General features: G+C 34.8%; 4 protein-coding genes across 6 annotated transcripts; 1 reads left to right on the forward strand and 3 right to left on the reverse strand.

The window, feature by feature from the left end:
* Positions 1–4,362: 4,362 nt before the first annotated feature.
* Positions 4,363–9,231, reverse strand: LOC138938198 (E3 ubiquitin-protein ligase ZNRF1). 3 transcript variants are annotated; one of them, XR_011447658.1, is made up of 5 exons: positions 8,312–9,230; positions 6,691–6,786; positions 6,362–6,467; positions 5,261–6,070; positions 4,363–5,196 (listed from the first exon to the last, which is right to left on the reverse strand). XR_011447658.1 is itself a non-coding variant. In XM_070305020.1 (5 exons), the coding sequence occupies exons 2-5, from the start codon at positions 8,706–8,708 to the stop codon at positions 6,013–6,015; spliced, it is 657 nt and encodes a 218-aa protein (XP_070161121.1). In that variant the 5' UTR covers positions 8,709–8,713; positions 8,904–9,231; the 3' UTR covers positions 5,240–6,012. The 3 variants fall into 3 exon arrangements, 2 of the variants coding, with proteins under 2 accessions (XP_070161121.1, XP_070161120.1); XM_070305020.1 differs by lacking the exon at positions 4,363–5,196 and having other exon boundaries at positions 5,240–6,070; positions 8,312–8,713; positions 8,904–9,231; XM_070305019.1 differs by lacking the exon at positions 4,363–5,196 and having other exon boundaries at positions 5,240–6,070; positions 8,312–8,833; positions 8,904–9,230.
* A 1,421-nt stretch (positions 9,232–10,652) lies between these two features.
* On the reverse strand, positions 10,653–14,629 carry Oxt (Xylosyltransferase oxt). Its single transcript, XM_070305218.1, has 7 exons — positions 14,220–14,629; positions 13,630–14,108; positions 13,402–13,544; positions 13,164–13,330; positions 12,439–12,820; positions 11,339–12,303; positions 10,653–11,239 (listed from the first exon to the last, which is right to left on the reverse strand). The coding sequence occupies exons 1-7, from the start codon at positions 14,385–14,387 to the stop codon at positions 10,781–10,783; spliced, it is 2,763 nt and encodes a 920-aa protein (XP_070161319.1). The 5' UTR covers positions 14,388–14,629; the 3' UTR covers positions 10,653–10,780.
* Positions 14,630–14,680: 51 nt separating this feature from the next.
* On the forward strand, positions 14,681–17,400 carry LOC138938321 (ecdysoneless cell cycle regulator). Its single transcript, XM_070305219.1, has 5 exons — positions 14,681–15,193; positions 15,286–15,779; positions 15,894–16,401; positions 16,553–16,751; positions 16,863–17,400. Exons 1-5 carry the CDS (start codon positions 14,920–14,922, stop codon positions 17,287–17,289), a joined length of 1,902 nt encoding a protein of 633 aa, XP_070161320.1. The 5' UTR covers positions 14,681–14,919; the 3' UTR covers positions 17,290–17,400.
* A 73-nt stretch (positions 17,401–17,473) lies between these two features.
* Positions 17,474–20,282, reverse strand: LOC138938322 (tether containing UBX domain for GLUT4). The gene is made up of 7 exons (XM_070305220.1): positions 20,048–20,282; positions 19,876–19,931; positions 19,546–19,795; positions 18,953–19,417; positions 18,522–18,879; positions 18,260–18,425; positions 17,474–18,153 (listed from the first exon to the last, which is right to left on the reverse strand). Exons 1-7 carry the CDS (start codon positions 20,132–20,134, stop codon positions 17,979–17,981), a joined length of 1,557 nt encoding a protein of 518 aa, XP_070161321.1. The 5' UTR covers positions 20,135–20,282; the 3' UTR covers positions 17,474–17,978.
* Between the last annotated feature and the right edge of the window lie 731 nt (positions 20,283–21,013).

Consider the following 21,013-nt stretch of genomic DNA (forward strand, 5'->3'; position numbering starts at 1 on the left):
CAGAGTACTGGTGTCCCATTTTAAAGGACCACTCAAATATCTCAGAAACACTGCGTTAAATCGAAAAATGTTTCAAACAAAAGTTGTGTGGCTTCAAGGGGGCCATAAGATGGTGACAATGATTTGACCTTGGAAAATCATTTGAAGGTCATGTGAAGGTCAAATTTAAAATCTTAAATGAATACCCCCATTTTTTATTTAGAAGCAGTGGTATCAACGCAGAGTACTCAAAACACTATAATAAAGTATTTTTTCATTAAGTACTTTTTGGGTTATTTTATATATTTAATCTGACATATTTGGATATAAAAAATTAAATATCTCGTAAAATATTTAATTTTCGATAATCTTACCGTAATACTTCTATGTACAGAATAATGAGACAAATCAATTAGTATAAAAAAAATTGTTTTTAAGAAAATTATTTACAATGTATTTTTTTAAACAATTATTTTTTTTTTAGCATTAATTAATTTGTCTTATTATTCTGTACATAAAAGTATTACGGTAAGATTATCGAAAATTGAATATTTTACGAAATATTTTTTTTTTATATCAAAATATGTCAGATTAAAATATAAAATAATTCAAAAAGTACTTAATGAAAAAATACTTTATTATAGTGTTTTGGAAAGCTCTCGAGATAAGCTACAAGAATATTTAATGAAAAATAGGGGGTTCTATTTAAAAAATTCAAAGTGATTTTTATATGACCTTAACGGTGCTATTTAAGGTCATACTAATATTATTATATAATACGCCACTTAGAGCTCTACAACTATGGTTGGAAACATTTTTCTCAGAAAAGTTTCGTTTTCGAGATATTTGACCGTTTCCAGACTTTTCTAACACCCTGTATGTATATATGGTATATATATATATATATATATTATTGTAGGTTCGAATCGAAGAGAATTAAAGGGAATAGATTTAAATAATGCAATATATACATATATATATCGTTCCAATATGATAATTAAATCGCAAATTTAAATTCTAGTTACTGTAAAAATCATTCAAAACAATTTTTCTTCAATTCTAAACTTGTAATTTGTAAAAGATTAAGCATGTGATGTTAAAAGATAAATATATCACGATCCAATAAGTAGACAATATTTTTTAAATGTATTTTTAATATTTATTATTTATTAATTGTACATTGAACAATTGATTATACGAAATAATATTTATTTAATATTTATGAATTATTTATTTTACATGAAATATTCGTTTGAAATAGCAAATGTTAATATAAACATTTTTTTAATGTTTAAAAAGGAGTCTTAACCCATTTAATGTTCTCAAAAATATTTTTCAAAAATTTTTAAGAATATTTTCAAAAATATTGTCCGATTGTTGGGATTGTCTGCTCATACAATATTAAATTAATCAATTGAGAAAAATAATTTTGGATTTTTGTTAATCAACATGTATATAAGTGTATATACATTTATCCCATTAAAGTTATTTGATAAAAAAAAAAACCTTTCAATTTTTAATAAAACTATAAATTAATTACAATATTTTCAAATCTTATAGAGATCGATCGATAATATGGCATTGATATCGATTTAATATCGATATAATGATTGATTTGAAAAAAGTAACAGAAGCTAAGTTTTAAGTTATAAAAAATCGTCCTATTCATAATTTATGTTAGCCTTAGATGCACTTACAGTGGGTATAGGTCCTTTCATGCTGCTGAATCACATATGTAAAGATAGGTCGAAAGAAAGTCGGATTAAAGTTTTCCATGACAGTCGATAAGGAAAGGCTATTATTATAGATAAAAAAACATTTCTATACAATGATTCACCTAAATATATGAGATATGTAATATCTTAAACATATTTACATAACGAGTAAAATATAGTAAGAATTTTTAATCAAATTAAAATAGACGTAAAATAAAATTCTCGAAATATTAATAGTAAGACTTAAAATTAAGGAATTTTCGCATTTGTCTTCGAGTTATATGTCCGAATAAATGATCAAGTTCAATTCTTTTATAAATTATAAGAAAATTTTATCCTAAACGTAATTTTTTTCATTAAATTCAATACGAAAAATGTAAAAAAAAAAAAAAAAAGATCCAATTTTAAAGATAAGAAAAAAAATCGACGTTAGCTTAGTCCCAAAACTTAATTGTACCGAGCATATGTACGGACTTGTCGTCTCGTGTATATTACAATTGTCCAAAATATTTACCCGTAATTTATCGCGCTGTTGCTCGCACATAAAAAAAGCAGCTCCTAAAATTAATATATTGTGTAAAACGCGCGCGCGCGGATATAACTTATAAACTATATATTTAAAAGTCAATATAGTGTTTTATATATGTTACAAATGTTTCAAAATTACAATCCTGCGAGTTTAGGCTTCCTCCGCCTTTCGCGATTTCTTTATTCTCTATGGAGCTAAAAAGCTACGCACTTTTGGACTTTCGCGATTTATTTTATTTATAATAATGTGATCAGATCGTTATTGTTATATTATAGAGCCCTCTTGGGTAGAGGAATTCCGTACTGTACATTAAAAAAAATATATATATATATATAACTATGATATTGAATTGGCATCAATAAGATGTCCCAAAAATCAAATATTTTTTTTTTACAGATTTTTCAATTGATTTTATTCGACAAAAAATATCCGCATATAGGGTGTCCTACCCTCTTTTATCTTTTAAACTAAAAGATATAGATATAGACCGTATTATTTGTTACGTCTATCCCTCTTATTGTTAGTTTAAAAGATAAAAGGGGATGGCCACTTTTGGTGGGATACCCTGTATATAATTGAATAATAGTTAGAAATTTCTAGCAATTTAAGGAAAAAAAAAAAAAAAAAAAAAAGATAAAATCTGTTTCATAAATAATTTTAAATGGCGTTTACTTTAGTACAATTTTATATAATTTATATATTATGTATCGAACATCTAAAATTTTTGTTAAAAGAAACTGCAGTGGCTCTGGGACACTTTGCGTATCTCGAGTAATCGAAAAATAAAATCTCGCATGAATTTGTTATTATTTGGTCAGATTTTTTTCTTTTTTTTAATAAGATTCCGATAAATGAATTATTATTGACTTTTTTCGTTTTAGCTGCACTTCTTGCATTTGGTTTGTTCCCGCTTATCTTTTATTCTTTCAAGCCTCAAAATATATATCATTTTTATTTTTTAATACAGAAAAAAAATACAAGAAGATACAATAATAATTATAAGAACAGATTCATTTAACACAATACGGAATACCACCACAGGAACGAGAGAGAGGCGACACACGTGCTACATGTACATATACATACAATGCATGGGTTTCCTCTTCTTCCCATGAATCTGTCGTACGTGCTATAAGATACGCGTTTCTATTTGCGTTTCTCCTCGTCTCACTGCGCGTTACCCTCGACTTTCTTTCTCGCATTCTGTCTTTGTATATAATCGGCGCATAAACCTTACATATCGTAAAATCGATAAATGACAAGTCGCGAAACAATCCACGCTTCAATCAGTATAACGAAATGCAAAGAAAACTTCCTTGCAACATATGTTATCGCTATTTTATTGATGTTCTCATAATTTTATTTCGAGTTCTTTACATGTGTTTTTTTTTCTTCCTCTTTTTTTATTTCTTTACGAAACCGGACCTATCGTCTCTACGATCACTTACCTCTCATAGCTTAAAAAAGGCATATACATACATATATATGTACATATACATATATATAAGGTGTCCCATTTTAATCTTTTCAGGCAAATATCTCAAAAACCAAGCCCGGAAGAGAAAAATATTTCAGACAAAAGTTGTTTGGTTTCGAGGGGGCCATAAGATGGTGACAATGATTTGACCTTGGAAAATCATTTGAAGGTCATGTGAAGGTCAACTTTAAAATCTTAAATGGAAACGCCCATTTTTTATTTAGTATTCTTGTAGTTGACATCGAGAGCTTTCCAAAACACTATAATAAAGTATTTTTTTATTAAGTACTTTTTGGATTATTTTATATATTTAATCTGACATATTTTGATATAAAAAATTAAATATCTCATAAAATATTTAGTTTTTGATAATCTTACCGTAATACTTCTATGTACAGAATAATGAGACAAATCAATTAGTATAAAAAAAAAATTGTTTTTAAGAAAATTATTTACGATGTATTTTTTTAAACAATTATTTGTTTTTTTTTTATACTAATTGATTTGTCTCATTATTCTGTACATAGAAGTATTACGGTAAGATTATCAAAAACTAAATATTTTATGAGATATTTAATTTTTTATATCAAAATATGTCAGATTAAATATATAAAATAACCCAAAAAGTACTTAATAAAAAAATACTTTATTATAGTGTTTTGGAAAGCTCTCGATGTCAGCTACAAGAATACTAAATAAAAAATGGGGGTTTCTATTTAAGATTTTAAAGTTGACCTTCACATGACCTTCAACTAATTTTCCAAGGTCAAACCAATGGTACCTTATGGCCCCTTCGAAACTAAACAACTTTTGTCTGAAACATTTTTCTCTTCCGGGCTTGGTTTTTGAGATATTTGCCTAAGGAGATTAAAATGAGACACCCTATATACAAAGGTTGTTTTAGGCGTCTCTCGTATATTTTCTCTTGAATACAGATACAAGACTTTCAATATTAATATATCTTAAGATCCGATATATACATACATAAATAAATATTCTTTTTAAAAATCATTTGCAATTCAACCCCCTCGATTTATCAAAATTTGTCAATTTGTAGTCGTTTATCAGTGAAAAAAGTTTTTAACATATGTTTAAATAATTGCAACCGAGAGAAAATGCACGAGAGTATACATATGTATACCTGTGTGTATGTACATATATAGATACATACATACACGCACACATACTCATACGTTTATATGCATTCAATTTTAATAACGTAATTTATTTTTAGCTCCTTTTGTTCACTGCACTGTTCCCATATTTTTTCTTATGTCCTTACACACATTGCTTTATTAGTAGAACCACATATACGGTTTGTGTATATTACTGGAACGATGATAAACTTTGATTGTTCGTATTACAAAAACTACTCCTGCTGGGTTATGTCAATCCTTATTCATATACAAAAGAGATTAATCATATAGTAGGTAATCCTCAGTGTAATCGACAATAGACTGTACATCTCAATAACACACGGAGCATATCAATTCTCTCTAATAACAACAAAAGAGATTATCACATTAGTATAAATCTCAGTAAGGAAGGTAAAATCAGAACCTTTATTGTTACTACAGCATCAACAGCATTAACGTCATCCCCGGCGTTCGAAATTCTTATACATTCTGGCTCTCCCTTTTATGAAAGTATCAAAAATATCCTTTCTAACACTCATCCCCCAACAGACAACGAAAATTACGATACATCGTCTCGATACTAAAAATCAATAAAAGTATAACTAACTTATCTAAAGTAGAGCTCACCTGTTCTTATGCAGGTCTCCTTGACTAAGATTCGTTCTGTCCCTTTTTTCCAAAAAAAAAGAAAAAAAAACGTAAAAAGATTAAGAAAAGAAAAAATCATAATCAAATATAATAACAAAGATCGTCCTGCTTAAGCGCTAAATCGAGTTCAAGATGTAAAACTAAGTAAAATTTATAAATATGGTACAATTGATAGTAAGCGATAGAGCAATAATAGATTAATTATAGATACGTATAGGTAATAGCATTGTGTGTGTATCGTTGAATCCTATGGCGATTTTTTTGTTATTTAAGTTCCCCGCTTAATGGTAAAGTTAAGGATTGAATTAAACATTTGTGTTTTCATGTGTTCGATTTGATGAGCGAATCTCGTTCAGTCGAACAATTCACCGCACGCATCAATCACCATTGCGGACTAGCAGCCACCTTGACTAGCTTCTTTTTTTTTTAAATTTCTGCCATTCCTTGCCATTTCAATCCCATCGAGGTAAATCTCCTCTGGGCCAACATCTTGTTCCACTGTGCTCCGCTAAGTTCAACAGGTACGAATCAATCTCCAGGATGTTCGGGGCAGCTACGATTTACTTGAAACCACTTGTCAATGCAACTAAAAGAGACATACCGCAAATATTATATTATACATATATCCTATCACATGTAAATGATAATGTAATATATTATTTAATTAATTATCCAAATAATTAATTTTGTATTTTAATGTAATTTCATTATATATTTAATATTTAAAAACTAATAACACTTTTGCAATTTAGTAATATTATATATTTCTCTTATTACAGGTTTTGAAGCAATCACAAATAAATCATTATTACTGGTAAAATTTTCGGCGATAAGGAATGAGAAAAAAGTAACGGATAAATGATATCATGATACATACTTTTTGTGATATATACAAAGACAGGGCAAGCGAGCTATAAGATCACCAGATTGTAACTCCTCAAGGCAAATGACACATTCACCCTTACCATCCGTTAGCACATCCTCTGTCATATAAACAAGATACTTCATTACCTTCCTAACAATTATAAATCTATATTAAATAGAACTATTTACATTAAGTTAAATACAACAATAAATATTAAATATATTAAATATGTATGAGAGAAAAAAAAAAAACTTTGCTCTCAAAATAATGATTCGCTGAATAGAAATAGAATTTATCACGTTTACCAAATAATTACAATTTTATCACATTCGGTAGCATACCATTGTAACTGAGCCGTGGCTTGGTCAGGCACATAACCAGGTGACATTCTATATCATCCGGTAGGATAAACTTGGAGCATACGGGACACTTTAGACCTTGAACACAGGCGAAGAATCTCAGAAAAATCTTTCGGACAAAAGTATCAACGATAAGGGAAGAGGAGGTGAGAGAGAGAGAGAGAGAGAGAGAGAGAGAGAGAGAGAGAGAGAGAGAGAGGAAGAGAGGGAAGGGAAGAGATGCAAAGTTGACGGAAACGTAAAACAATGTGTTCAGAAATGAAAGAAAGATATAATACCGTAAAAGACCCTTCTCACTTGGTTCACCGGGACCACGGCCTCAGCTTCGTGCTCGTTCAAACACGAGCTCACTATAATTCCCATAATAGACCCGACATAACCTCAACCGTGACCCGCTGTCCCACGCGGCGATCCTCTCCCGAGACGCATTTTTCCTTTCTCTCCCTCTTCTCTCGCCGACGATCTCTGTCTCTCTCTCTCTCTCGCGGGTTTTCCTCTGTTTTTTTCTCGAAACCTTCCGATATTTATCGCTCAGGCCAGCGTTCACCCTAGACCGCTTTTGCGCGGCCTCAAGCCCAAAGTCATCGATCATCGATTGCAGTACGCGGTTACCGGGCCAACCAACCACCTCGGCAACCACGCGTCAAAACAAACGCCCCCTCCGACCTCCCCTCTACCCCCCACCTCTTCGTCCTCTTGTCCCATCCGCGAATCATCGTCCGCGCATCAACTCGCGTCATCGCAAAGGGTCTGTTCTTTGCAGCTGAACTAGCTGCACTGGTTCAGAGTTTATCTTTTTCTGTCCCCATTGGAAGGAGAAGGATGGGCTCTGAACTGGTGCAGCCAGTTCAGCTGTAAAGAACAGACCTATAGCTTCATTCGGCGACATAACCTCTCGCCCCTTACGCGGCGCCTGCTCGCGATTAGGTTAGAGACGAGATTGACGTTTCCCGTGCGGTGAAACACCGAATGACTTTTGAAACGTGCCGTACGCAATCGTGACCTGTCGTTCTTATCTAAAGAATTCTGCCGTTACGAATCAATATGCGTCAATAAGAGAGGCGATTGGCCAGAAGTTAAAAAAATATCTCTATTTTAAACAATAACGTTCGCTCTCTGTCTCACTTGAAAGGCAGAATACTGAAGAACACGTCATGATCTATGCAACGAAAGATAGAATAACGATGTACATGTTCATTTTCTCAGCAGGCATCTCGAACGTAGAATAAATTTATGATAAACTATGTAAAATCAATATACGCAATAAAGAAATTTCATGAGCAATTGTAACCTGAAAGCAGATAGCTTCTAAGGCTTGTAGGTGAACAGATAAAGATATACAAGGGCCGGCCGGTTGTCCCAACTTTTTGATGGATTTGTCCGTCAATCGCCCATTAGATAAATATCAATAATTATTGTTTCGTCTATTTGTAAAGTTTATCTATGGGTTAAATTGTTATTTGTCGAAAGATAAGATTCGACTCTTCCAACCATTGTATTAAGATGTCTATTTATACCGATATTTGGATGATTGATGGGTAAATCTACCAAGAAGTTGGAACAGCCGGATCTAAATGGTATTTTGATAAGTCCATAAACTTACCGTTAAGGGACCAAATGTGCGAAGGCAAGCTATGAGCGGCGTAAACGCGACCACTCTCCTCATCCGTGTCGTCGGAATCCGGGATCAGCTGCGGCAGGCCGAGGGATCCAACTCCAACCCCTGCGACACCAACTCCTACGGAGGTGGAGAGACCGGCCTGCTCAGAGGAGGAGAGATCAGGAACGGAACTCAAAGAGCGCGCACGCTGTCTACTGTCCCCGGACACACGTGTGTTCTGCGACTGATTAGCCTGCTGATGCTGGTGCTGCAGCATGCCCACACCGCCAGGCAGGGAACGGAGTATGGAGAAACCCTGCATTGTGGTCTCATTGGCCCCAGTGGAGGATTGACCGTTGCCACCAGCGGATTGTGCTACGGTGCTTGCCTTGGCTCCCATTCCAGCTGAGATTTCAAACTATCACCACGTGTCCCCTTGCAATTCTCTTATCTGTCTCTTTTTTTTTCCTTTGTCTCTCTCTCTCTCCCTCTCTCTCTGTCTATATTTATCTATGTATCTATCTCCTTGGCAAATAATTCAACAATCACTTGCTTAGTTTATAAGAAAAAAATAAAAAGTGTGAGATCCGGGTACCTCAGGTCCTGGCAGTGATACGCACACATATACACTGGCACAGTCCTCGCGCCTCTCCGTTTTGGCTCCCGTCTCCACTGTTGTTTCCGTTTCGGCGTCGACGACGACGGACGACTGGAGGACGTGGCTCGATGCTACCGGCGGCGTGATGCTTACAACACTTTGGGATTTAATTTAGGCCGGAATTTAGCAGACGTGCGCCACGACAAGCAAGTCATTTCGTCGTCCGCGAGCATATCAGCGGCTCGTCGCACAAAACATCCCCCGACATCTTACGATAAACTTCCTAGATGTCAACGCGATCGCGCAGATATTCCACTTCACGGCTTTCTCCATGGATTAAAAACTAATCAGACCGACCGCGAGACATCCTCGGACGAGGTTCGGCGTGTATTTATTTGATTGGCTACGCCATGTTGTTTAAATTCAGTTGTTTGGAATAAAAGTTGTTTCGACATAAACTGTCATTTATATATACAGCGTGATTCTAAATTAAGTGCGAAAAATTTTAGGATATAATTCTTTGTCGAAAATTAAAAGGGGGTCTTTCACATAAACATATATTCCTATATCCCTCCCTGAAGAGTTACACTCTCGCAAAAGGGGAGATGAAAATTAGATTTTTATTTTTTTTTCTCAAATTTTGAACAAATTAAAAAGATGAAATTTGGTGGACATTTTTCATTAGTAAAAAGGATATTTATTAATATTCTTTTTAATCATCTCGTGTCGTTATAAGGAGATGAAACTAGCAATCTCTATTCAATTTTTTATTAGAACTTTTTAACGGGCCGGAATGTGATCATCTAAAAATATGCATTAGAAAGCTTGATTTCTTTAGAAACTTTTTTATTTCTTTTATTTTTTTTCGTAAAATCAGTATTTTTCAAGAAAAAAAATAAAATACATTATCATACACAGCACGGTACTAATATGGCATAGGTTTCGAGTTATGAGAAGTTAAACTTTAGAATAAAAAAAGTAAACAAAATAAAATTATAGAATAGTTGAGAAAAATGGAACAAAAATAATACAAAATTATAATAAATATTGGAAATGACCACCCTCAATCATGATACAAGAGTTTACCCTCTGTCTCATTGATTGGCATATATGTTCAAATATCCCAGGTGTGTTTTTAATTGTTTCACATGATGCGACAATGTGATTTCTTAAATCTTCTATATTTTTAATAGAGGTGGTATAAACCAAGGAAATAAAAATTTAATTTCCACCTTTCTCTTTGGAAGAGTGTAACTCTTCAGGGAGGAATATAGGAGTATGTTTACATGAAAGACCCTCCTTAATTTTCGATAAAGAATCATGTAAAATTTTTCGTACTTATTTAGAATCATCCTGTATGAGTATTATCTATATCTTAAGAATCTGATAGTTTGTTCAATTATATAAGTACATACATATATACATATAAATCTTAAGAGTTTTCAAGGTAACTAAAGTTATTTGTTTGTTTTAAATATATACAATACACATGATTGCAATTATTATCACCAAAGAAGGCATTCTAAAACTATTTTGTTTAATGTCTTGAGATACAAAACAAAAAGAATGACACCCATCTCTTATCAATATAATTCCTTTAATGTGTGAAAATATTAGACAGAGTTATTAATTATACATACCAAAAAAGTTTATGTACATATGTATATATATGTATACATATTATATATATATATATATATATATATGTATATATTATATATGTATATATATACATATACAGTTTTTCTTATAAATATGAACTATATGTACATAGTTTAGTCGATATAAAAATATCTAAAGATATTTTGTAATCTTTATACACACATACAAGTTTCAAAACGGCGAAAATGGCACGTAGTTGATAGAATAATTAATCAATAGTTTTGACATAGATTACGAGTATCAGCCTTTAAATCAGGGCTCAGAGAGCTCCAATGCGTATCGATACATTTTTGTAATTTCAATTCGGTCCCAACCTCGCCAGCATCACATATTTCGTCAATTTTATAATGCTCATATACCAATCTATCTAACCAATCATCGAGGTCTTGATCGATTCTATTTTGACTATGCGTAATAATCTGCTCATTTGCCATTGCAGATTTCATTAATTTGGACCAATTTTTGTTCATTTCCTCTGTAATGTGATAAATGGTGCTCGGGCCGTCTATTATTTCCTTGAGTCTTTCCGAATCTATCCTTTTGGCTCTCCAATAGGACAATGGAATTACTAAAAATTTCAGTTTTATCATCAGTCGAGAATCAACAATTAACAATAGTCGCCAGGTACCAATGGCTAATTGTTCATTCAACTGTGGTTTAAGGTGTCCTACCTAAAGAGATACGTAATAAAGTTACACATAAGATTATATTATAAGATTGAAGCAGAAAAAGATAATGAAGTGTCAATTGTAAAATAATATTATAATTACCAAGGTCATCTCCTCAAGTAAAATATGGTTCACATCGGCAAGACGGCCATATGGATCAATCCACAAAACTGATATATTTTGTGGTATTGTAATACTTGCATCGAATTCGTAAGCTAACACTGGATTCGAATATGGTCCTATGCTGCCCATCAAATTTCTAAACTTTTGTTCCTTTTGATCGTAATCCGTACCAACGGAAAGACTCCGTATCTTTCCCGACCATAATCCTGATCCTAATCTGCCAGGAGGAAAGTTATGTCGCACAGAAATTAAAGCTTCCACGCGTCTCACGCGATTATTACGTATCGCAGATACGTCGAAAGATTCGTCTTTACATTCCGCAAAGATTAATATACCAGTGAATCGATTTTTGCGAAAGTACGCGGTGTTTTCCAATAAGTGAACATTTTTATGATCCATCTTCAATTTACGGTAAGTTAGTCTTGCCAAGGAATACGAAAGCGTTAATAACGCATCATCCGGTAGCGGACTCAGATCCGCGTGATGATACAGACTTTGCCAGTACATGTCGTAACCCCTGACCGTTCCATTCATTCTATCGGGATACAGCCATTCTTCCACGCGGTCGATAATTCTGTGATCGATGACGGGTTCGAATTTACGGGCAAAGAATATATTACGATTCTCCGTATTTTGTAATCGACTATAATCCTCAAGTTTAAAATCATTTGGACTGCATCCACACCAATCCACCACGGCTTTATACTGGCACTTGCAACCCAACTTCCTTTTCCAATTAGTCATATGTAGATTATTGTCTATATAAGTATTGCAAAATCGCGAGTTTCTTAAAACAATATGTAAAAATGATTCGGCTGGCAACAGGGTGTACTTGAACAGTTTTAACAGATCGTTTACCAACGAATCGGGATTCGGATTCGCGATGTACTCGACAAAATCTCGACTTAAAGCAAACCAATCGCTACCACCGTCAATTTGAATACCTATAAAAATAGTGAAATTAATGTATATATGTGATACATACAATTTTATAAATAAAAAAATTCTTTACCATGCGTATAAAAAAATTAAAAAAAAAAAATATATATATATATATATATATATATAAAATCACATACCATCTGGCAATTTTCGATCGCCGACTCGCCACATGCGCGCCTCACATTCGACGAAAGTTTTATCCAGACCTTGTTTCGATATAAAACGTTGAACTTCTCTTCCATGTGATTTTGCAAAGTTCATATTTTTATTCCAACTTAGAAATTCGGTCAATTGACTGTTATTTTTCAAAGGGAAATCAGATTCCGAAAGATTTACAAGAAAATCCCAATGCTGCTGATGTGCCAACATCTGTTGCGCAGACTTCAAAAATGTCGTCAAAAGACTTGCACCACCCCAAATACTCGCGTGTCGCAAGCCCTCCCCTTTCGCCACTTTGATATTGTTTAATTTACATGATCTTTCCAGTTCTAACATTTCTCGATATAAATAATCTTGCCTCTAAAAATATATGACTTGATATATTATTCTAATTTATTTATCAGATTCAATATCAATTGTATGTTAATTTTGTATTACATCTAATATATAATAGAGAAACAATCTATAAAAATCATTAAGGATCTAGGAATTTCAGAATTAAATTCAAATAAAAATATATAAAATTAAAAACTAATTAAAAAATGTATATCTTTTCATGATGTAACTATATGCCTGAAGTTTGTATAAATTCATCAAATCAATATTAAAAAAAAAAAAAAAAATGTATATATATATATATATGAAACTCCATTTTTTTATATATCTAGATACATAAATAAATAGAATTTGTTGCACTACTTACGGCATCAACATGAATATAGAATAGGTGTGAGGGATGATACAAAATATTAATAAGTCGTCTCACTTGCCTACTCGCCCTGCCATTCACTGTCAGCAGATAGGCTATTCGTATAGGTTGCTCAGGTTCACTTCTTAAACTCGAGTTTCTCGCTTCTTGAGGTTTAAATTCTGCCAAGTTAGAAAAAAATTCCATTTATGTGTGTAAAGGTATTTATATATATTTTTGTGTATTTACATACTTCGAATTCCAGTCCAATATACATTAATAGTTAAATAACCACCGCACGTCTGTCTTGGATTGCCGGAACATTTCATATTACAGCTAGAATCTGGTAACCGTTTCGTCTGCAATGGTTCTTCCATTCCACAAAAACACTCAATTCTAAAATTATACAATTTTATGATGTATTTTAAAAAGTTTAAACAATGTATCGATATATATGCTGTAAATTTTGAAGGATACTCACGAGTATTCTGTACCGGCATATGGAAATCCCGATTGAAGACACATATAAGCGCAATGCTCCGGCGTATTGTTCCCTTTGAAGATATGATAATAACCAGAAAGCACTCTCAATGTCTTATCATCTTTGTAGCAGCCCAAGTTCTTCGGCATGCCTGTAAAACCTGGAGAGTGGGGACATAAAGATTGTACTCTTTCCGGGTACAATACACCCTGCTGGCTAAGGCACGTCACATTGACAATGCGTTGTTTGCATGCTTGATTCTGAGCACGCGTTATGGCACTCACTGCTTCTCTGGTCATAACCTCGCACATAGGTGTAAAATTTAACGATTTACGATCTAACTTAATTCGGGCAGTGCGATTTCTTAGTTGAGATTGCAGTGTCTGTTTGTTCAAATTTATCTGCTTGTCGGGTGGAAGTTTTAGTTGACGTAAGCCTTTCGGCAAGCCTTCGTCTTCCTCGGGTTGGGAAGAGCCACCCTGCAATTTAACAAGAAAATATCAAGTAATGATATAAATTATAAATCAATAAATTTGTCATTATTATTGCACATATATGTTTTCTTGCAAGACAGGTTAGATAAGAATTACCTCCTCAGATGACAGCCGATTAGATTTGTTTTTACCACTGTCCAGACCGAAAAATGTGTGTAGGTAGATCTGGACACACAATACGGTTATGCCGAAGGCGAAGAGCAGCCGATACTTTCGCAAACAGCTCGACGAACGGCTGCCCGGATGGCTTTTGGTAGTCGCCATGTTCCGCGAATTTCACTCGCAATTACCGTATCAATTACAATGTACGACCCAAGAAGTCGGGTCCATCGAAGCTAACCATCTCATTACGACGATAGCTTCATTTATATCGGCCCGCATCCCGTCCTTCTCAGCGAAGAACCGAATTCGTTTCTTCACTCATGCGCTTCATATCACATTCCACCGAAAGCATTTTGCAATCATTTGCAATTCGCAAGCACCGTGATGTGACAGCATCCCCTGAAAGATCGTGAAGGTTAGATTACGTGAAGGTTAGGCTGGGCTCGCGCGTCATGGCGCGTGCCTGAGCTGCGTCAATTCGACGATGCTCGCATAGGTTATGGTCGCGTATCTCGAATAACGTAGTAAACAACCTTAGTCACGCATTTTTATCACCTATGCGGTCATCTTCAAGGAACGCCTATGGGAACCGAGCGCTGTGAGGTAATCTATTCCGAGTTGACCTGGGTGAAAGAAGTGACGTAGAGGAAACGCGCGTTTTTGACGGATAAATTGACGTTTATTCGAGAGTCAAATGCCACGCCAAAAAATGGCAAATACCGCGGTCACGCACAAGGCCAAAGAGGAGGATATCCTCGAGTGTTTCCTTTATCCCAAATTCTGCTACGCATCTGACCCAGACGCGGTAACGGAGGCGAAATTGAGCGAAGAAATCGCCAAGTATAACGAAAAGATCGCCCCGTTCATCGTCGATCATATCTGGCATGGTGATAACTTAAATTTCCGTCCTAGAACCAAGCAGGCGATGTTACTGAATAGAATTCTCGAAGGATCAGCGGTGGAGGAAGGTAATTATTTCATCTCCGTCATTTTTTTTCTTCCTTTGTTTATTTTTAGAAAAATCACTAATCAATTATAATAATCGATCATTTCTCATTAGATTACCATATCTTGCCTCATATATATGCGAATCTACGTTTCGACGAGGATATAGGCGACGAATGGCTGACAGTATTCCTAATATTTAGGCTTACCAAAGTTTTCGATGGATTGATCGCTAGAGTAGTTGACTCGGATGGAGAATTTCTTCTGATAGAAGCTGCTAATGTGCTGCCGCTGTGGGCCAACCCTGAGACGTGTCAGGATCGTGTGTTCATTCACAACGGCGATATTCACGTTATCAGAGAGAGGGGAACGTCGTTTCCTAATTTGCTAAATAATATACATGGCAAGCCACATATCTCCAAGATGTCTGAAAAAGTGCAGCTTGTATTGCAAAAGCGAATCGGCATTTATCCCGATGAGATTCAGAAGAGGAAACATAAGACCAGGGCATTTCTGCCAGAAAAAGCAGCCTCCATACTTCGCCTAGAACCAAGACTCATAGCTCCAGTGATTAGAACTATTTGTCATTCGGATCCACTCGAACGCAAGGTATACATAAATGTTATAAAAGTTATTTAATATAATCGACTTTATATATTACATACATATATATATATATATATATATATATATATATATATATATTTCTATCTTATATTCTAGGTTTGTCGCGCCATGAGATATTTCCCACCTGAACAACGAACTATGGTCAATGTTAGAATGACCAAGTGTTTGTATGCGATGGCGACGCACTGTCGTTATACCGGTGATCCAAGAACAGGTTGGAACATACCACCTGCAACTTGCTCAAAATACAATGCTCATGTTCTCGGAGTTAAGATAGCATGCGGTTTAGAGATGTTAGTAGCTCGGGCCAATGAGGAACGTAGAAAACATACCAAGGAACAGTCGGACGTTCCCGATGATGCAGAAAAATTAAATCTGAATGAACCAGCTTTCAATGCTTACCTAGCACGTTTAGAAGCGAACGGTTACTTTAGGGATCTGTTGGAAGGTAGCCAGGAACGTGAGAAACTGTTGTCTACAGCAAAAGAGTATTTCTTGAAGCATGCAACTTTATTTGATAATATCTCAGATTTGTACGAAAGCGATGCTCAAAAAGTTTTAGAAGCATGGGAGAACATTCAAACAAATGATATTGAAATGCATGGTAATTTGTTGTTTATTACTTTAAATTTATATTTTAAATTGCGATCTCTTATATAAAATAGCATAATAATTTCTCGATTACGTTAACTCGTGTACTTGTTGCTACATTTAAATTTTATTTTATATTATATTTATATTTTATTTTTGCACAGCTCAAGATGAAACTATGCTGAGCCCCGCGGATAGTAATAGTTGGCTGAACGTAGACCCGGCGCAATTAGAAATATACTTGAACAAACAGTGGGGCAATTTTAAAGATAGAAAATTGGATCAAGAATCTTTAAGTCTCCGAGAAAAAGTGCAATCATTTCTCAATCAAACCAGCGACATCGATGGCGTGCATTTCTTAGGGTATGACATCTATATATTTCAGGAATAGATATAATTTTGAAGAACAAACCAATGTACCTGATTTACTCATAATTTAAGTCGAAAATAGACAATTATGGAATTTATTCCTAGAGAACAATCGATGGACAATGACATGCAAGATGCGGAGGATGGTGGGCGAATAGACTTCGACGCGGACGTATTTGATAGTACATTGAGAGGCATCCTCGATTTAGTTGTTCCGGGAGGAGAGGGAGAGTTCGAAGGTAGCTCGGAAGGATCGCTAGGCGGTGACGACGAGGACAAAGGTGGCGATATGGATAAATACATGCGACTGTTGGACTCGCAACTGCAATCGCAGATGGTAAAAGATGAGAGTACGGTAGCGAATGACGACAATAACAGCGCGGATCCCGTAGAGGCAAATTTACGAGAAAGTATTGAAGCCGAGGCCGGTGGTTCCGGTCCAACCGGGAACATAATTGGTGGTCCTGTTCGAAGGCTCATGCACTTGCAGTTGCAATCGCCCACAACGGTACCACCCGACTTACAAAGTTAATGGCACCTCGACGATTAGACGATTAATATAGTCGATTCACATTAACGATCGCAGACATTATTGCAATTTTTCGCTTCATTCTGCAAAATACATAAGCATTCACCATTTCAAGGGAAAAAAAAGAAAAAAGATATTTCATAAACTAAAGTCTTGTTACGCTATATCCAAAAACTATTATATTTATTACTTAAAATATATATACTTAATGTTATATCAATCAAAGCACTTTTATCACACAGTTAATACCATTGCTGTATATTTCACGATTGTACTTTTCATCACTCGACTCTCTATTAACACCATTTTTCATACAAATTATATATATGTACACAGATATATAAAATGTTATTACTGCGGCCATAGAATTAGATTGTAAGAACTTTACTACTTGTATATGTAGCATTTTGTTTTCACTTTTGTAACTAATTTTACTAAAGATTGGACTCTCTTATGTGTACAGCTTTGTACATTTCAATTGGAATAATGAGATACATGTTGGACATTTCTTGTGTACAGATTTATATATTTTAGACTTGCTGTAAGAACGAAACATGTATGTGTACACATACATGCCCACTGCGCGTACAACGATAATTTCCATAAAAGTCTTATATAGAATATTGTTTATATTACAATGAGGAACCATCTCTCTCTCGGTGCTATTAGCAAAGTAATTATTTGAAACCTGCCTATTTGAACCATTTTGGTGTCTTGTTTTGATTTCGAGCTGATGATGATGACGGTGACGATGATGATTTACCACTACCACTTGGTCCCGGAGTAACACGATTGCTTTTGCTCTCGACAACTGTGCCTCTATCTTCTCCAGTCGCTGGATCTTGTTCTTTTCGCGTCATGGTGGTTCTATATAGATAAATATAAAATAATATATATATATATATATATATATATATATAGATAAATATAAAATTTAGCGACAATCAACATTGATAGAATCAGTATACTGTACCTAGATCTGATGGCTTCGATGCCAGCAGCTCTAGGATCTGTCAATTTTGCTTTTACACTCGAGCTGAGCGACGACTGCCCAAAATAATAAACGATAGCAGAGGGAACAAGATTTTCATCTATTAATCGCGTATCAGGATTTAGAATATGCTTTGGCGGGCTAGTATCTACAAAAAATAATAAAATTTTACTATAATAAAATTATTATATTCTTACTCCATTCATATAGAATAAATATGATCATTGCATGTTTTATTACTCACAGATAACGAATTCGCAATTCGGATCGTCCAAATAATTCTTGATAAAGTTCTTAACAGCTTCGATAGTCTCTAGCGGCCCGAACAAGCCCTGAAGGACAAATTGATCAGGGAATTGTACGCGAATTACGGTACGTCGATACTTGTTCAATCGGTCCAGAGTGCGCTTGTCTTGTTCCAATTGACGCTGCGCCTCTGTCAGAAGCGGAGCGTCCTCGAGTTGTTCCTTGCGACGCTTAGCATCTCGCAAAAGAGTCTTCGCGTCGTGCAGATCGAGTTCGAAGAAACTATCCGGCAGTTCGTCCCTTGGCAATGCCTGAGTCCCAGCTTGATTGAACACTAGAGCGTTTCTCTCCCCTAACTATAACATAAAATTATTAATAAGTAAACATGTCACTTGAATGAGATTGCACATTTGCACAATTACACCTTACAAACTTCACTTCATACACATCTTCCTGGACTTTTGTGTGCACCTCTGTATTGTACTGATCTCTTCCATTCTCAGGATCTTTATGAATGGATGCATAGGTATGACTTTCTCCTATCGTATATATATTCCTTTCTTGTTCTTTATCATTCAACACATCTACTTTCTCATCTTTTTTGTCTATCTTCATCTCAGATTTTTGATTTTTCACATTTGATACATTTATTGATTCACCATCATCCAGTGTTTTACTACAGTGCGGTGCAGATGATAGCGCTCTCTGGGGACAATCTTTATTGCTTGATGAATTATCCACTGTCACCGTTAACTTTGGAAGTAAAGGAGTAGATACATGTGCTTGAGTTTTTAATTGTTCGGGGTCACGATATATCAATCGTAATATTGCCTTTCCGCTATTGAGGCCTAGTGACTTCAAAGTTGTCTTTTCTAATGCTTCTCTTCCATATACCTATGTGGAAAAACTTTTGTTACATTTTTATTTCTTTTCTTACACATGCTCATGGTATAATTTCAGTATTTTTTTTCAATGGTTATGTAAATTCACATATATATATATATATATATATATAAACATACTTCTCGATGCATGTAGATCAATACAGCTCTCTCAAGATCCGAATCGGGATATATTTCTACCAATGCTTGAGCTAATGTTGTTTTAGGTGGAAATTCGCGCATTATTCTCTCTCCATTCTCCGACTGAATACCAATCGTAACATTCGATGCGGTACGCGTTTTTGTGCAGGCTACCATTTCTAGCTGAGCGTTATTTGGCAAACCAGTAAATCGAAATATAGTATTAGGATCTAGTATCTGACGATTGTGTCTGTAATAGGGAGATGTACTTAATACAATACAATTATATTACATCACCGCAAAAATCCAAGTGTAAAGTGTTATACTCACTTTATGTCATAGTCATCGACGTTAAAACCCTGCTTCTGGCATACTTCCTCCAGAACCTGCAAAGAGAACCTTCGTATGAAGATTTTTTCGAGATGACACTATCTTTATTTAGCGAATGCAAACGTCATAATCCGTTGATAAATAGTAATATCGAATCGATAGATTTATGTACCTGCAAGATCGTCGTGTTCATTGTAACCTTCACATTTTGCCGGCGACCATTCGGCGCAAGGACAGTGACAGCTTTGTTTGCCGCCATGGTGATTATTAAAACTTTAAAACGGTTCTATATATAAGCGGCCATCAACAGCTGATTCAAAGCAACGTCACTCGCGCAGACGTTTCATATGGGCAGAGAGAAGCCTGAGAGAGGCCACGCCGCCGTTTTTCCTGTAACACTTTCTCTAGCCGGTACAGTGGCGCTAACTAGATCCATTTTAGAGCCGGCGGAACTACGTGGCCGGATCCACTTTTCGGTATCATGGTCGATTAGCGCATATCCGTGCTAGATCCGGTATTATATCGAAAATAAGTTAGCGCTGGAAGTTCATATTTTTTAATAATTAATAGCCCAAACAATTGCTCCTTAATTGCTCCGTCAAGATCCACAATTGCTTCCCTTTTAAAATAAATAGTTTTTGAAATATTTACAAAAAACGTAAAATTTATCATTTTCGCTCAAAAACATATTTCCAATAGTTTTCTGCAATAACTATATCCAGCATGAAACGATATTGCTCCTTAATTGCTCCATATTGCTGTATCATTATTTTCATGATTTATTGCATTTTTTAATCGAAACTTAACAAATTAATCTCTTTTTTTTTATTATTATTTAGAAAAAAAAGAAATATTACATATATTAGCTTAGGAAATGCCCAACTAGCTATTGCAAAGTAACAAAGTTATTCATATTTCGGAAATATTATACATATTTCTAATATTACTATTATTCTTTTATTTTTGCTTACAGCCTTTTGGCAGCATTTTATCGACAGCAGTTAAAGAATAGAAAAACTGACAATGAGTCTTCCAAGCGACGCGGTAGCGTCGCGACGCCAAGTATATGAAAAAATTTCTTTCTGGCTTGTCAACGGTTTGCCTATGTACAGGGGCCTCGAAGAAGCTTTTCCGGAGT

Source organism: Polyergus mexicanus, unplaced genomic scaffold (assembly GCF_030449975.1).
Source record: "Polyergus mexicanus isolate NDT 795.1 unplaced genomic scaffold, iyPolMexi1.0 SCAF_12, whole genome shotgun sequence".
NCBI classification, from domain to species: Eukaryota; Metazoa; Arthropoda; class Insecta; order Hymenoptera; family Formicidae; genus Polyergus; species Polyergus mexicanus.